General features: G+C 34.1%; 1 protein-coding gene across 2 annotated transcripts in view; it reads left to right on the plus strand.

Moving 5' to 3' along the window:
* LOC106668446 (5-hydroxytryptamine receptor-like) overlaps positions 1-18,844 on the plus strand; it is a 335,670-nt gene that overhangs the window by 304,613 nt on the left and 12,213 nt on the right. For both annotated transcript variants that reach the window (XM_014397223.2, XM_024228775.1), the window contains one exon: positions 13,769-13,878. In XM_014397223.2, coding sequence (XP_014252709.1) covers positions 13,769-13,878 — 110 coding nt within the window. The remainder of the gene's footprint in view (positions 1-13,768; positions 13,879-18,844) is intronic.

Genomic DNA, 18,844 nt, shown 5'->3' on the forward strand with positions numbered 1-18,844 from the left:
ACCTAAATTTCATATTATTTTCAGGAAAATAAAATTACGGCCTAGTTTACTTTAAAAAATATTTGGTTTTCTGATATTTTTTTGGTTATTGATAAACTTTGATACCTTTTACTATATCTTTATTGCAATCTATATAAAAATGGTGTAAAATGATATATTCACATATAGGTTTGAGGAGATAGAAAGGCGAAATAAAAATATTAAAAAACGGAAAATTTCAACTTAAAAAAAAGTGACGAAATCGGGGCCCATTCACAAGAAGTGGCGTATACGTTTCCGATGTTTTGAATAAATATTTTGAGTAAACGAGATCTACCATCCATACCATTTGAAGTTTTTTTCTACTTCAGTACTCTGATAGGAAGTACATTTCTACGCGTTCCTTTTTAAAATAACCTTTTTTTATCACGAAAATGAATTAATAAATCCATTGATAAATTTTTTGTAAAATAAAATCATTTATGAATAATTAAGCTTCATAATAATTTAAGAATAATTAAGCTTGATAAATAATTAAACTTTTTGTAATAATAAATGTATATATTTTATGTAATTGCAATTGTAATGTATTTTTTAAGTGGGCAGATAGTAGACTTTTTTTGTTTGTGGTCATTTCAATCCCTCCAGAAGTAAGCACTGGTTAAGTTTATTGATAAATGGGATTTTGCTGAAGAAATGTTGTTATGAAAATCTTTAGAAAGCACAACTTTTTCGTAAACTAAAAAATTACTTAGATATTAAGAACGTATCAATGAAAAATATAACTTTTGTGCTTCAGATGTTGCTCCTAATATGATAGGGAAGAAAAATGGCTTCTTTAAATAGATTAAAGATGTGAATAAAAAATGTTTCTTAGGCACTGTGTAATTCACTGAGTAGCTGGTAGCTAAAGACTTTCGCCTGTTATAAATGAAATACTAAATTTAGTTATAAAATGTATCATTACTATTAATGCTAGTGCCAAATTTTGATCGTCTCTGCAAGTTTTTGTACAAAAAACAAAATGAAGACCAAGTGAGACATAAATTCAATCTCTCTCTCTCTCTCTCTCTCGCTCTCTGTCTCTCTCTGTCTCTGTCTCTCTCACTCTCTCTCTCTCTCTCTCTCTCTCTCTCTCTCTCTCTCATTCTTGTTTATGAATCAATAGGACCCACTCGATTCATTTTGGCACGGAACCCAATAAATTAGCCCCATCAATCAACAAAACTATTAATAAATAAACTATTAAATAAACAACTTCAAGGAATAAATAAAACTGTTGTTGATGCAAAAGCGAAGAGATATGGTTTCATAAATTTATTGCAAGTCATATAAAAAAAAATTTGAAAAGTTTCATTGGCTCCAAAAATGTGAAGTGAATTATACCGCTATACATATTATTGTCCATCACCAAAAAATTTTATCCGCTGATTTAAAGGAAAGATTTTTTTTATTTGAAAAAAAAAATGATTTTCGAACTTGGTTGATGCAGTCAATGTTAGTGGATTTGTCTGATATTCAAATATGCAGTATCAAGAAGAACTCACAGAAATGCAAAATGAGACAATTAAAATTTTATTTAATATAATGGCATGCTTTGGGAGGAAACCGAAAACAATTAGCCAGAGCAGCGCGGTGCGATTCACAAACAAGATCCTAATCGGAACTACTAACTACTTGTAGATTAGTAAACTCCCAGAGACCTACCCTAACAAAGGTATGAATAAGAGGTGTCGCACTTTGAACAAGAAGTTTTTTTTATTATAACGTGGATGGAAAAGCTTAAAACAAAAATAACAGAATTGATTCTGGCACATAGATTTTGCGAGACTAAGAGTTATTTTTGACTAAAATAATCAAGAAAGTACTAATATTTAGATCAAATACATCTTCAAAGTATTGAGTAATAAAAAAGTTGATTTTGATTCATATATAATCATAAATATTATATAAAAATATCCACGGAAATAAATAATTGTTTGGAACTCATAAAGATTTTGTCTCACTGCCGTGCTTCTATGTAAAAATGAAAACCTTAATTCATGAAAAATATAAATTTTTCATTTTTAAACAAACAACGGCATTTTTAGGATTCCACAGAATATGTAATTGATAGATTATAGACACCTTTCAAGACAGAACCATAAAAATACACTGAGACAGGCTAAAAATTTCACCCAATTGATTTTTTTTTCATTTCCTCGATAAAAGAAAATTCTGTCCTTAATTTGTCTCATTTTTTACTAATAAATATTTGTATATGCTATATTTTAAATTGGCAATATGAATTAGAGGTAAACAGACTTAATCGTTAATCCGAAACAAGGATAAAGGATTTTTCAATGTTTACTTTTTATGTAATTTAAAATGTTTATTCAATTTCATTGGATTTCTGAAGCAAAAAGATATTTAGTTTTCATCTATGTTTTCTTATTTTCAATTATTCAACATAAAAATTTCACTTATTGCTGAGGATGTTGCGCGTGGTGTGGCACTTATTGATGATGGACGTTCCATCAGGTATGAGGCTATTGCCATCGGAGTTCGCTACGAAACTGCGAGACGACGTTAGACTTTTCGATAGGACCCAGCTTCCGTAGAAGGCCCCCGTTTGGACAACCTAGGGTCTATCAGGACGGGATGACCGTTTTTTGACTTTGAGAATTATGCGAAACTGGCACCTTACTATTGTTGAAGTGATTCATCTTCTCCAGAAAGTTCGTGGTGCCGAAATTTCTAAACGCACTACTCGAAGAAGATTAAATCAGTATGGATTGATGACTTTTCGCCCCGTAAGAGGACCAGAACACACAGAGTTGCTCGGCTCGTATTTGCTCGAGAACACAGCCATTGGTCTTTAGACGATTGGTCTGCTGTACGTTTTACGGACGAGTGTAGATTTGCTCTTCGATCTCCAGATTGGCGTGAAAGAATGTAAGAGGAGGCAAAATGAAAAAGTTCGAAACCTGTAATATTTCCCATATCCAACCTTCTCAACATAGCTCAGTGATGGTGTGGGCAGGAATTTCAATGGAGAGTCGCACAGAATTGAATGTTGTATTCGTGGAGGGTCTTTGACGGACACTTCCTATGTGGATGAAATTTTGGAACATCATGCGTTGCCTATCCTCGTTGAAATCAGCGACAATCCTATTCTAATGCACGATAATGCCCTACAAACCTTCAACATCGTGAAGAAAGGGCTAACCTCCAGCAAAACGACATTTCCAGAATGGTAGAAAGTATGCGAGACTTCTTCGAGATGTAATTAAGGTAAGAAGAGAAAATACGCGATATTGAAATGGTAATTAAAAATCAAAAACAAATTTTATCTGTTCATCCTTTTTTTATTTTTCATTTTCCTTAGCAATTTACATTTTTTCCTTAGACAAAGACTCAATTATTAAACGTTAAAATACTTGAAACTTTGATTAATATATAAAAAATATACAAATCAATTTATTACAAGTGGGTGTGATTTTTTTGCCTGCCAGTGTATTCAGATCGTAATATGGTAGGTATTGGACATTATATTATTTTGTCTATTTTCAAAAATTAGGCCTGTTGTAATCAATTTTATATGAGTTTATGTATGTAGACCATTTTTTTCATTTACAACGGCTTTTGTACAAAAACCAAACCGCAATAAGCACAATTGCGAAAACGTAAAATAATATCAAAAGTATAACGTCTATTAAAGCCACTTGTGTTCAACAACTGAAACTGGCGGCGTTGTTTTAATTAGTGAAATCCCGCCCTAACTCATGTTGAAAGGTCATTAATATAAATGTCGTATCGTTACAGTTAAAATGAGAAAACCTTTGACCAAAAAGAGGATCAATTAAAAAACCGTGTTTTTTAATATATCATTTTATCACCAAGTTTCGAACATGCGTTCACTACGTTCCCCTTCAGGTTAAGAATGTATTACCCCCGTACGCTACCCCAACGCTAACCTACCAGACTCTCTTTGTCCAGATTTTTGTCGGGTCGCATCGAGTACAGTCGTAGACAAAAGAACCGGAAACTCATAGTTTTATTCAAACTACATGTATTATTGTCGTTATATCAATTACAACATACTTATTTTAATATAAACCAAATTAACTATGATTAAAAATTAATTAGTTTTTATTTAAAAAATTCTTTTAATGGTTTGGTAGAAGATTAATCAAAACACCGGAATACAATTTTTTGATATAATGAATTTAACTAACAATTTATTGTACTCGCTTCGGCGGTACATATACTAAAATTGGAACAATTTATTACTCGGTTTTGCTCATAAAATTTAATTAACAATTTATTTCATAGTTTTGCTCGTAAAATTACACCATTTTCGTCCGGTAGCATCAGACCAGGACACTCATATTTTTTGTAGTTTATTTCAAACTAAGCACATGTAATTTTGTAGTTATATTAATTACAACATGTTATTTTAATGTAAACCAAATTAAACGAGATCAAAAATTCATAAGTTTTTATAAACATTGTTTAATTATGATGGCTAGGAGTAACTTTATTTAAAACAATTAAGTTTAACAAACAATTTATTAGATGGCAATGCTCATAAAATCTAACTAATAATTTATTACAAGGTTTCCCTCAAAATAGTGCATTAAGAACAAAAGATGCGTTGCGATTGTGATAGTGATTATTGTGATAAACGCTGTGGACTGTACGCGACGTGTGCTTGTGTCGGGTAGCATCGGGTAAGTGTGTTCCCCGCTTAAAGGACAACATCAACACATGCCCACCAAATAATCGCCTACGCCTGGCCGATCGACATAGTCCTTCAAAGAATTGTTACGTCAAGGAAAATTAAAATGGGACAACGACCAAACCTATAACGCGTACACGAGTTAGAAAGGATAAGGATCCTCCCAAAAAGACAGCTCTCTGCACTTATTAAAAATTGGTCAGACACTGCGAGGCAAAACGATGGGAAACCAGCACCTATGAATATTTCCCAAACATTGAGGAGAGCGCACGAGCGAAGTGGATGTCTCCGAATGGCACACCTCTTTAACATAAAAAGGTCCAACAGCCCTTTATACCCCAAATGCAATACCAATGATGACGTGCGCCACAAAACACTCTCTTGTAGACTTTTTGAAAGGGAAAGAGAAGATCTAAAAACAATCTTCCGCAACAATTGACCCCCAAATTTAACCGAAATTGTTCAGGATCAAAACCGTTTCCAAGCCCTTTAGACATTAAGCTTGAAAATTCTTGGCCATCAAATGTAGAGAGCATATTTATTTATTTATTCATGTATATACATTTGTTTAATTAACGGTATAATAGATTTCATACGTTCACATAAAGTTAATCCGGGCTAGTTTTCCCTTCTCAATTTTGTAAACATTGTTATCATGCTAGTCAAAATCGTAAAAAAATAATTTTAAAAAAATGATAGGAGGAAACAGCAAGGGAAACCCCATTATCTTAGGATATAAATTAAATTCAAGGCAAATAAATCCCCGTACCGTCCTCCAACCTCACATTCATAAGGCAAGGCCCGAGGAGGAAGATAAGCTAACATTTCCCTCTTTTTATGTTTCACAACCAGTTTTTACTGTGGCGTGGTCCAGTATATGGTCTTTCGGGGGGGGGGGAGTGTTGGATAGGGTAAAAAAATCTGTTATTCTTATTACTAATTGAACTAGTGAATTATAATGATAACTTGAATGAGAACTAAATGAAGAACATTCTATAAAACAGTGCTTCTTTTTTTTTAATTTATCATTTAGAGAAGGACATAATTATGTAGTTCATTTTCAGAACAGGTAGTACGATGAAGGAATTTTAACTAGTAAGGAGGGAAATGGGGCAAATGGATTTAAAAAATTCTTCTACCTCTCTTAAATTATACAAGACGACCCAGCATCATTCTACATCGTATATCTCTTTCTATAATCACGTATACATAGATAAAAGGCTAACGTGGAATACCATCACGTTTTAGGGTAAAAATGCAGGATCTGAATGTTTGTACATTATAAAACACTTTCACGACTTTTCATGTTGAATTCTTTGAAGAAAAATTATTCAGCGTACCCAGTTCAACATCAACATTTCAAATACGAACCTACTCATCCTGACAAATCATTATAAAAGATTTTTCACCCTGAAAACAATGCTTGAATCGGATTTTAAAATGGTCAAAAAATGACAAAGTTATGTCAAAAAGTTTGTAAAAAAAGTCATTTGGTTAGATATTCATTAACCAAATTTCATGTTCGAACTACCTGCCTTGCGTAAAGATTTACGTACAAAGGTTTACTATTTTTAACCTCTGTTCACCGGTGTTCAGAGCGAAAGAGTCAGGGGAGATGGATTGACAAGCATTTTGTATCCTTTGCCGCAGCTCTTCAACCGAGGTTGCTGGGTTATATTGGCTATATTGGTGTAAACACTGTTGTTTTTTTTAATGGCCCCACAGAAAATACTCAAGTGGAGTTAAATCGGGTGACCGAGGAGGCCAACACATCGGACCATGAGATCCTATCCACCGAACCCCGAAGTGACGAGTCAAATAACGTCTCACCTACAAAGATTGTGTTCGGGGCATCCATCCATCAAGCTGGAGAATCATTCGTTGTCGTTGTTGCAGAGAAACATCATCTACTAATGTTTGTAAAAATTGTTCAAAAATCCATCGTAAAATTTATTTACTTCCAGGAATTAAGATTTGCTCTCATAATGCGAATTCTTCAAACAATGACTGAATGTAAACATTAAACGCAATTAATGTTTTACTTTAGTGAAAAAGCATTAATTATTGGAATTAACACCGAAACGTACCGAACGCGTTCTTCAAACTTTTTAACATAACTTTGTCATTTTTTGACCAATTTAAAATCCGATTCAACCATTGTTTTCAGTGTGAAAAATCTTTTAAATGATATGTCAAGATGTATAGGGTCGCATTTGAAATTTTGAAGTTGTACTGGGCCCAGGTACTTTGAATAATTTTTCTCCAAAGAAAGGTAAACATTTGAAAATAGACTAAAAATATTAAATATGTTTTGTTTTTTCGATAGCGTTTAAGAGAAATTCAGCCGAACAATCTAAGGACACCGTTTATAGCACCCATAATGCCACAATCATACATTGAAATACAACCTGCTGGTAAAAAGTAATTGAATTTATTGGTAAAATTAATTGAATCATTGAAAAAATTAATGAAGTAAAAAATAAGTTTATTTTAACATCGTAATTGGCTCAATCGACTTTGCTGACAGAGAAATCTCTACTAAGTGTTTTTATGTATTGTATTATAATAAATATATTTTTTATTATCTTTACGGAAATAAATCTCTTTATTCAAATAGTTGTTGTTAAGTACTATTTAAGTATGTAAATTGCAGACCCACTTGATTCCAGCAGGCGTTTTTGTCTCGACGGAAGACTTTTCTTTAGGAAGTGAAACAAGTTGAAATTACCTTCAGAAACAGACGGCGATGAGGATATGGGAAATAGTAAAGGGAAAGAGAAGGACAGCCGGTTTAGACAAAGGTGGTAGATAACGGTGACAGCCATTGTGGAGAGTGAGGTTGGCCGTGGCACTGTTGTTTGATCTAGTCTTAATAACCACTCCACTTGCAGTAGTCCCACCTCTCAGGGGGTTGGATTAAGCCATCTAACCCTTGAGCCATTCCCGACCCCCGTTCCATCTCCCTTCGGCTAAAACCTCTTAACGGAACTGGCGCGTTTCACCCAACAATTAAACCAACTAACTTATAAACACCCTGATGTCTCAAGTTATAGCGTTATTAAAAACTTACCAGAGATAAGAACGTAAGACGGAGAGTTTTTAGACCAGGATTTATGAACGTAACATATATCGTTCCCTGAGGCTTATTCAACAATGGCAAAAATGAATTTACGTCAATATTGCAAATAGTTTAGTTTGTCTTAACGGAAAAATAGTTGATCTTGTACAACAATAAACTTAATCAAAGATAAAGATTAAAGCCAAAATGAACCTCCTTGACCACTTCTAAGGTCAAACTTTACCCAAAGAACATTACGCTGTGTACTTAGTGGGATCCAGTAAACCACTTCCTGAGAACAAAACGGCTAATTACATCATACTTGAACTAAATAGCTATCGGTGGAAAATGGCTAGCGTTAAATGAAGCGGCCACGTTTGCTGTACTTGACTCATAACATTACCCACGTCAGTAAATCCTGAATTATTTCAGCTAATAAAACAAAAATGTAACTATCTTGAATATTTTTCTTTCAATAACTAAAACGTAAATGGCCAATATATACAGGGTGAATTGCTACTCGTGCTACAAACTTCTCCAGTAGATTCTTCACCCTAAAATGAACAAAAAAGTTCATATTGTCCATGGTCCGATTCTCAACCATTTCAGAGTAATTTCGCTTTTTATCGATTTTGAAAGATATCACGTCCTGGCGTCGGAAAATCGTGATATCTTTTAATCTAAACATTTCTCTGAAAATCTAATAGCACCGTTGAAATTCCCGTTAATTTTTCAATAAGAAGATGACGGTGGCAAAATGTTTGGGCTAATTTTTTGTGTTTTATTTCAGCCAGAACTACAAAAAGAGTGGAAAATTGTGTAAATCGGAAAGTGTATAAAGTAATCCAGAGTTTCTAATTTTAGTCTCAGAAGGCAGCAAATTTGAGGAAAACTACCTGATTTAATAACGCTTCCAACGCACTCGTCATTTTCTTATTTAGTGGTTGTGAGACCAAGATGTTGATGACAAAAAGAGAAAAAATGGTGGTTCAAGGATTGCTAATGTTTGAGAGTGACTTGCTACTCGTGCTACAAACTTCACCAGTAGATTCTTGACCCTAAAATGAACAAAAAAGTTCATATTGACCATGGTCCGATTCTCAACCATTTCAGAGTAATTTCGCTTTTTATCGATTTTGAAAGATATCACGTCCTGGCGTCGGAAAATCGTGATATCTTTTAATCTAAACATTTCTCTTAAAATCTATAAGCACCGTTGAAATCCCCGTTAATTTTTCAATAAGAAGATGAAGGTGGCAAAACGTTTGGGTCTTTCTTCCTTGACCTTCTAGCTGTTTGTAAACTTCTTAAGCATTACATACTAAATGGGCATTAAATTAAATTAAAAAATTTCAATGGAATTATGATTTTGATTCTCTCTAAAAATTAACGGGGATTTCAACGGTGCTTATAGATTTTAAGAGAAATGTTTAGATTAAAAGATATCACGATTTTCCGACGCCAGGACGTGATATCTTTCAAAATCGATAAAAAGCGAAATTACTCTGAAATGGTTGAGAATCGGACCATGGACAATATGAACTTTTTTGTTCATTTTAGGGTGAAGAATCTACTGGAGAAGTTTGTAGCGCGAGTAGCAATTCACCCTGTATATTATTACTATATTTATTGTATTGATTATTGATCATTCTTCTCAAAATATTTGGTAAAACGTTATTATTTTTTCTTTTTTATTGATTTTTACATCTGTAAAACAATTACAGCCGTAAAAATGTTATTAGAATAAAATTGACATGAAAAACAGTGGTGAGCCGGTTAGCCTCCTTAAAAAAAAAAAGGTTTTTTTTCTTCGTCACTCAGGGCGTCTCCTTCTCAAGCAAATGTGTCTGCGTGTGTGCGTATAGTTAAAGGAGGTTATGTTGCAGTTAAGCTCCATTAAACCTTTTAAGTCAAGCATTTTAATAATGCTCTTATCTGGTTATTTATTACGAGACAGGGCTAAGATTACTGAACTGCCTTCCATATTGAGTCATCTATCAATTTAACATAAATATAATAAGGGCCGACCGTGATGTACCATACACGATGTAGTATGCATTATTATTTAAAACATATCGTAACATGTATAATGCGGGTATTATTATGTTAAAACATACGTAAATTATTTTAATCTAGAAGTATTTTATGGCTATCCAAAGGTGGCAGTTTAAATCTTACCAATTTATATTGAGATTAAATTTGCACTACACACCAATGCCATATTATAGTACTGTTTTGCATTTAATTGTACCACATAATTATATCTGTTTCTGTTGACTGCCAGATTAATTCAAATAATAAGCAATTAATAATAAAAAAATAGTTATTTCAAAAACAGAAAAGCATTGGATTAACAAAAATATCATTGAAAACAATACACACAATGCGTCATTTAATATTAAGTGGAGAAGTTATCAGGATAGAGCATATAATGCCGGATTACAAATAACTAAGTAAGCAAAGAAAGAAATACGACATCCCGAATGACCTATGCGCGGCCTTGAGCAGCACGCACAGATCGCTGTTCCTATATCGCAGGCCATAAATATTTTTAATTGTATAGGATATTTGTGTCGTCATTTATTGGAATGAATGCATTTATTTGCGTGACTGGAGGGGCTTATCCTCTAAATACTCCGACAAATATCGAGTACTTTGGGATAGTGTGAATGAATGTGTGTGAGTGTAATTTATTAGCGTGAATGGAGGGGCTTATCCACCCCAAATACCCCGAGGAATATCGAATAATCTAGGTTAGTGTGAATGAATGTGTGTGAGTGCAATTTTAACCGTGAAAGGTAGCTTATCCCATAACCCCGCGGAAGATCAAGTACTCTGGGGTAGAATGAATAAATGTGCGAATGTAATTTTTATTAGCGTCAATGGGAGGGTTTTATCCTCAATTACCCCGAGGAATATCGAGTATTCTGGGGTAGAGTGAATGCTAACCAGACTACCATGTTTTTATCTTGTTTCTGCGTATATGTTTTTTGTTATTTGTCTTATTTTATCCACAATTTACGAAGCTCTGAGCTACAAAGAGGGTAGCAATAGGACAAAGAAAAGAGAAAGTTAGTTACTGTTGTACCATAAAAATCGAATCTCTCCTGGAGAAACAGAAAAAAAGTCGTATTAATACGCGAGAAAGATAAGAAAAGAAATGTAAAGCTAAGGAAGAAAAGGCTAGCGATGACCATTGCAGTTTGCTGGCCCTAAAACGTAAAAAAAATTGTTTCTGATAAATTAATTTTTGAATGTTTAGTACCGATAAATTTTATAAAACTACGTATTCCAGACATTTTTTAATTCGATTCTTTTTTTTTTTATCCCACACTAAAAACCTGTCTCTCTCTCTCACTCTCTCTCTCTCACTCTCTCTCTCGTTCTCTCGCTCTCTATCTATCCCTCTCTCTCTCTTTATTTTTCTCTCTCTCTCTCACTCTCTCTCCCTCTCACTCTCTCTCTCTCTCTCTCTCTCTCCCTCTCTATCTAATATCATAGCTACGTATATAGATATTTTTGATAAAAACTTTATTGATAGTAACTGGTTTAAAAAATGCATTTTTTTTATAACAATATTTGAATAAAGACACTTTCAGTGGCTTAGATATCTCGACATTGGTATATCTATTTCAAGCTCTGAAGATAGCAACCCTTATAAACATCTAGGGTCCGTTTAAAAATGTCCGCTATCATAATTTTTCTCTTCTTTAACGACAAGAGGAAAAATTGTACAGGGGTGCCTCGTCAGTGAAGGCGGATTGACATTTTTCAACCGGGCCCTCGTACAATATACAGGCGCCCGCCGATAAAGTCCTCGAGCATTATCTTTTCGTCCCACTTGATGTTCGAAACTCTAACTGCTGCAACGGGTAAGATAGGAGGATGCTATTGTAGGGGCCACGTCTTTATCTTGATCCACCCAGTTTTCACAACCCTGTGATATTCAAGATTCAGCGGGTCTCGTCGAAAACGGGTTTTACGCCCCCAGTTAAAACATCTCGCCGAAGAAAGAGGGGGAGGGTTGAAGACACCTTCTGCTCAACTTTCTCCCTATTAAATCAAGGGCACAATTGGGAGAATTCGTTTCGTAAAAATCTAATATTCCGATTCAGAGAGAACAATCCTCTCGAACGAACGGGCTGAGTAGTGGATTGATGGTGGTGAGCCAAACACAAGACTGTCGAATTCAACTGATTTGTTACACAAAGATGCTAATTGGCACATTACTATCTCCATACCTCAATAGATAATGTTCATTATTATATTCATTTTCCGATCGTAAATATTCTTTCAATTTCACTACATAATGATTATTTGGAGATGGTGAGATGCGGTCTGGTGTGAAGTAGGTTTAGAAAAACATTTTCTTTATCGTGCTAACGTTTCGATCTTTACTGAGATCATCTTCAGGGCCTGGGATTTATAAACATTGTTTAAGTTATGCAAATACATGTAGGATGTAAATAAATGAATTTACACAATGATAGAAATTTTAGACTCAATCAAAGTATTTGTACTCACTCAAAGTGTTTGTTTTCTGTGTAGATGTGTCATTATTGTGTGTTGTGTTGAGAGTCCCAGTAAAATACTGATGTTTTATGTTTACATACGTTGGATTTTGAAAAGGTCAGGAAGGAAGTAGGGATAGAAAAAACATTTTTATATGATATATCATCACCTCCCATAAAACATATAACATATAAAACAGTCATTACATTCCTCACATCAAATATTTCTACATAGTCTAATTCTTCAACAATTTGGCTTTCTTTTCCCCAATTATTCCCGTCTATATAATCCTTATATATAATATATCCTTATAATTTATGTTAATTACGATTTATGTGTATTATGTGAATCAGTAACTTGCTTGTACGTCCGTTTCTCTTGGTAGTAGTTTAGTAATTACGGGTAACCTGAGGGTTGTTTTAACCACTTGCTGTTTATGCGGTAATGGATGTCTGTGGTCTTGTGTTTAGCGATGTTATCTGAATTACCCCGTTTTACGCTAGCAACGAAATGGTGATTTCAGAACACGAGAATACTTGTAATACATGTAATTTCCTCTTCCTCGTGTCATACAAAATGTGTGGAAAATACGTAACAAAGATAGTAGTTTAAATATATGATGGAATATGTAAAATGGAGGTAGCTGTAAAGTATGATATAGATTAAATAACGATGGTTTCATGCTGAAAAATGTTTAAAAAAGCTGCGAGCTAGATTATCTTTAAAAATGTATTTGTTTGGTTCGCGAGAAACTACAGGAAATGCATGTCTAGGGGTTTTTGAAAAAAAACCAATAAAAAAACAAGTATAGGGAGGAACAGGAGTTAAACTCACCATGTATAAAACGAAAGGTGTAATGCGTCAAAAATTTGTAAATGATAAATTTTGAATATATATATTATAAAAAGCTATTTAAAATACATACTTGTATACTAATTTTGTGAGGAGTGTTAAACATTTTGATGGTAAGAAATTGACAATTGCGCCTTAAAAACAAAAATAATTGTTAATTAACGGTCGCTACATATCACTCATTAAAGCTAATATTAACTATACAGTTCTGTGCGTCCATGTGTGTGCGTTTAAAAGAAAAATTAGAACAAAGAAAGAACAAAATTTTAAAAACCTAATATTATTTTAATAAATTTTATAACTTCTTCGTTGTATGCTAGCAACCTGTTAACCACGTCCCACATTGAAATATAAGTGTCGAAAAGCCCCCCTAAAAAAAGAAAAGCCATCTATTCCGAGCAACCAAAACATGAGCCAAACGGTATCCTGCTATAAATTCTTCGTTTTTCCGACAGCGGCATCTTTAACGTCTCAACGGATGTGCGATAACAGTGGTAAACGGATGGGCTGGAAAAGGGCCAGCCGATTACTCTGACGGTGAATTATAATGCATGCATTTCCTACATAAATGATCTGCCCCAAAAAAGATTCAATTTTCCGTTTTACGAACGCTTCCTCGGCTAATCAACGCGATATTTTCCTTTCAGATAAACCAGAGTTGGATCCTGGGGCCGGAACTGTGCGACATGTGGACGTTATCAGACGTGCTCTGTTGCACAGCATCAATCCTGCACCTAGTCGCAATAGCTGTTGACAGGTACGTTTATTGAACAATCATGATTTATCGTACTATTCATCAAACTCGCTGATGATATCATAGTACAATTTTATCCGCTTTGGCGAAAATGGTCTCAAAACTAATCCATTAAGCGTTTAACTTAAATAATTAATATATTTTTCATTCATATTAATAATAAATTTAATAAGTTAATTAATAAGAATAATTAAATAAGTGAAATCTGTCGGAGCGATATATCTCCAAATTTTACAAATAAATGAACTTTTTTTTAAAGAGAAACATTTGTTTTTGTTATTTTGCATATAATTATTATTTGAAAAATGCAATTGTAACCCAATTTTATGTGTCAAAATTCTTTTTTCATTTAAACATGCTCCAATTGCTATGATTAAGTAAATTTTATAATATACACAAAATAAAATGAAAAAGAAAAATTATATACAACACATAATAAGAAAACAGAGGTCGCGATGTCATGATGCCTCAGCCGTAGGGGAGGATTACTTGGAAGGGTGCGTGATGAAAGGTTTGAAAAAAAATTTGATGATATTGCATTTGTTGAATGTGTTGAGAATTTGAGGTCTGCTTATTATTGTTTTAAGACTGAATTATGACTTGAAATTCCACGTTTATATGAAATGACCATCAAAATATTTATCATGTACACAACCCACCCTCATTGCGTCACATAAAGGGCACGTCTTCAGTCGCGGGATTGTTGAATTACTGAAATGCGTTTCGACATTACGCTCTTGAGTGAGACATTTGAAATTAAATTGAAATTCCCCATATATATGAAACAACTATAAAATATTTATTGGTTGTACAACGAAATATTTCGAAAATTTATATGGGGAAATTTTTTTGTTGTTATAATGGTGTATTGTTTCGTTAACAAGTGATTTTTGTTAAGTTAGCAAGTGGACCGGTACCAAGCTTGTAAAGAAAAGATATTATGCTTGTTAAATAAAGTTTCTTGTAGTTCTTGAAGTTTAAAGAAGTTGAAGATGAATCTTTCTTACTTCGGCATTACTAAAAGGATAAGAAACCTTAACGCTAACTCCTTTTATTAAATTATGTTTAAAGACTTCATGCTTTAAAAGAAAAGGAGTAAAACAATAGAGAGGAGAAAATCGTGGCTATTAAGCCCGGCGTTTTACTCTACGTGAAAAAATGTTGAAATTTTGAGATAGAAAACAAAGCTGGAGGAAGAATGAAAACTCTAGTAAGGCTGTCTGAAACCTGGGAACTGAAAACAAAAGGGCTCTTTGGATTCTTAACGAACCCTTCTAGAAGTTGGAGAACTAAAGGCCGACAACCGATGATGGACCCGGAACACGTAATCATCTAATTTCACCACTTTTACCCAGGTTAATTACCGGGTAATTAAATCTTGCCACAAGGGGCCTTCTACCACAATTTTCCAAATTGGAGTGCATTCAGCCCCTAAGCCAATTAATATATGAAGAGAATAACGTGAGACTTCCCCTTCATAGACTTCAATTAACTGTTAAACACGAACTTCGTCTCTCAATGGTATAAGATAAAAGGATATAAAACTAAGAGGCTTAAAACAAAGTTTTAAGCAATTAAATGTACGACATAAAACGAATTTCAAAGCGCTTCAATGTGAGGTTTAAGTCAGTTGAATGTGTTACTCAATACAAAGTTTTAAGTTCCTAAAAGTTCAACGAAAAAAATGTAAAAAGCTATTTGACTATAACTTCAAGCGAGCGTTGTAAATGAAATTTATTAAATTTGTTTTCTAATTTTCAATTTGCAAAATTCTCATGCAATATTTGAAACAACTTAATAAATAATTATTTCAATTAATTAATCTCTTTACGTAAAGTTTTGGTTGAAATGAAAAAGACAGTACCACGAGCGAGATTCGAACCCTCGAACTTCGGCACAATACGCCGCTGCTCTAACCACGAGCTATCGTGACTTCGATCCACTTGGACACCAACTCCCCACCACAACCTACAACCTTTCGAATTTTCCCTCCATTTTGACATTTTTCATTTTAACCAAAACCTTACGTAAAAAGATTATTTAATTGAAAGAAGTAATTTGGTCAATAGACCACTAAATATAATGGATTTAATAAATAATTTCAATTAATTATTATTTTTATCTAAGGTCTTCGTTAAGTTGAAAAAAGTTAGTGTCACGAGAGGGATTCGAACCCACGACTTCATTTTTGGGGAAAACCAAAAAAAAAACATTGAAAAAGCACGATAGCATTATCACGATAGCTCAAGTGGTTAGAGCGGCGGCGTATTGGGCCGAAGTTCGTGAGTTCGAATCCCGCTCATGAAACTTTTTCATCTCAACCAAGACTTTAGATAAAAATCATAATTAATTGAAATAATCTATATCGTCGATTATGACCACTAAATTATATATGGATTAATAAATAATGTTTAAACTATCTGAAATGGTCGACTGTCTTCCAATTTTGATAATGATGATGAGTAACATTCCAGAAAATGTTGGTTTGGTAATCCCCAAATGCTGCAGCCTTTTTGGTTATTGTAGTTTTCTTGGTGTAGTAGTTCAGTTCAATTGACCCGATCCTTCTTTTAAGAATTAGTAGGTCATTGGCTGACATTTCTGCAATTCTTTTCCCGGGACATTTTAATACCCCCGGTCATGTCTCGATTGGACGGTTGCTTCGCATTCGAAGCAGTTTCTTGCTCCTCATTTATAACATACAATTGAATTCATCATTAAATATACCCTTGTAGAGCAGGTGTTTTTACAGATGCCGGTGACCGCAATGTAGCTCTATCAACTCCCCTGAGCTTTGCTTTGTCTACTGTAACAATGTGTTTGCCAGTTTTTGTGATTGTTTTTCAACCATGAGGTTACTATGTCCTGTATTGCTAGAATTCGTTCATTTCTCCTTTTGTTTTGTGTGGACCCATTCTGAAATTATCGGGTCTATGTTTGATAAAGTTATCTTAATTGTAGGATCTAGGCCTATGGTCTTGCCGATCTCTTTTCTTCTTTCTTATTCTTAAACATTTTTCAATGTATCGAGTTAGAGATTTGAAGGAGTATGACAGCATCAGGGTCATAACATTATTAGTGGAAGCATACTGTCAGCACGAAGTCGCCAGGAGACTGAGTGTAAATCACTCTACAATAGGAAGGGTTCTTCGGCACTTTAGAGAAACTGTGTTTCACACTCGAAGGCCAGGGCAGGACCTACTAAGGTCTACGAACAAGAGAGACAATAGACCAAATTGGTTGCTCTGCTAGGAAAATCTCTAACTTCACAGTGGTACTTGCAAGACATAAGCGAAGAACATGTAGTGCCATATGCCCCCCAAATCGTGAGAGATTTTTGCTATTACAAAAATGCCAGGCCCCATAGAGAACGTACTGTGGATGACTACCTGAATGAGGTTGGAATTAATTGCTTGATGTGGCCAGCTCGAAGTCCAGAAATAAAACCTAATCAAACACATTTGGAGGCAACTTAAGCGACGAGTCCGACGACGACGACGAAACCCAGTCCTATAACCCTAGAAGGGTTGGAAACGGCTATTCTTGATGAACGGGAAAGAATGCCTCAGGAAAACCAGAAAACTTTTCCACAGAATGCAAACTGCAAAGTCATTTAACGGACATGAATCGTGCCAGAGGTGGAAATACTCAGTATTAAACGGGACAAAAAGTTTTTGAATTTTTTTTACTCAATAATTGTTTTTGTAGTATTAAGTTATAAACATTTTCTTTTCTAATGTCTTATTTTTGGCGTGAAAAATATTAATAAACCTAAAACTTTGTTCTATACGTAAAATATGTAGTGCCTACCAAGTTTTGTGTTGTTGGAGTGTGTATCAGCTCTTTTTCTTAGCTTTTCCTTATATTTCATTTCCAATGGTAAGCATAGTCGTTTTCTTCGGTGGTAGCTATTTGGGGCTTTTATGTACCTAGATTTGCCCACCTTTTACCTAGTTTTTTTTCGTTAACCGTTACACTGTGTGGTCCTGTGTAATCAGGACATTCAGAAGGGACCGATAATAAAAATAAAATTGCATTGTTAACACATATAATAAATTTTAAGAACAACCATAAATAGGAATCAAAACTCAGGCACACCATCCAGCTCAGCATATTTATATTAAATATGTTTATATAGATCTCCTTATGAATAAAACGGTACAAAACAGAAAGATATAAACGGATAGACAATCTTCATAAAAAAAACTCGAACATAAGATGGCACAGAAAAAGAAATATCCTTTACTACAAGAAGCTGCAAAAATGGATTGCCAGCCTTCCATTTAGGATGGTGTGGAGTAGAAGCCTTCCGAAACGAAATAAAGCAAGAGGATGAATATTTTACAGGATATTGAAAGAAACATCCTTTTAGCAATATTGTGTTCGTCCTTGCTACTTAACTATTTTCCGTTGGATTTTTATTATTTCAATTTTTGATAGTTTATAAACAATTTTTGATTATAATATTATGAGTATATAAATATATATATATATATATATATATATGTATATATTATAACCACTTTCAAATTGGAGCGCGAGTGCACGAGAGTTCGCTTGATGCGCGGCGGCTCCGGCAGAGGAGGAACGCGTGGCGACGAGACAGGTGGCTTGTCTTTTTTTGTGGTTTGCCCTCTCGTTTTTATTCCCCGGGGACGACAAGTGGACGTTTTCAGGATTCAGCGGCTTTTTTTACGGAGGGAAGAGATCTTTCTGGACGTCGGACTGCACAACCGGCTTCATACAAGTTCGACAACTACTTGCCTTGGGCTTTCAACGAGCTGCAGGGTAATCGCTTGTCCAGAGAACATTTTATTTTCATTTGTTCACCTTTGTCAATTGATTTTCTTTATTATTGCCGGCACAATGTTTTTTTGTTTTCTTAATTTTTTATAAAAAGGCCTTAATCAGTATTGTTCATTTTTAAATATAGAAAAGATACTTATTTTGTATTATTTTATTTTAATTT

This window comes from Cimex lectularius, unplaced genomic scaffold, assembly GCF_000648675.2.
Source record: "Cimex lectularius strain Harlan isolate CLEC.00 unplaced genomic scaffold, Clec_2.1 scaffold273, whole genome shotgun sequence".
NCBI lineage: Eukaryota > Metazoa > Arthropoda > Insecta > Hemiptera > Cimicidae > Cimex > Cimex lectularius.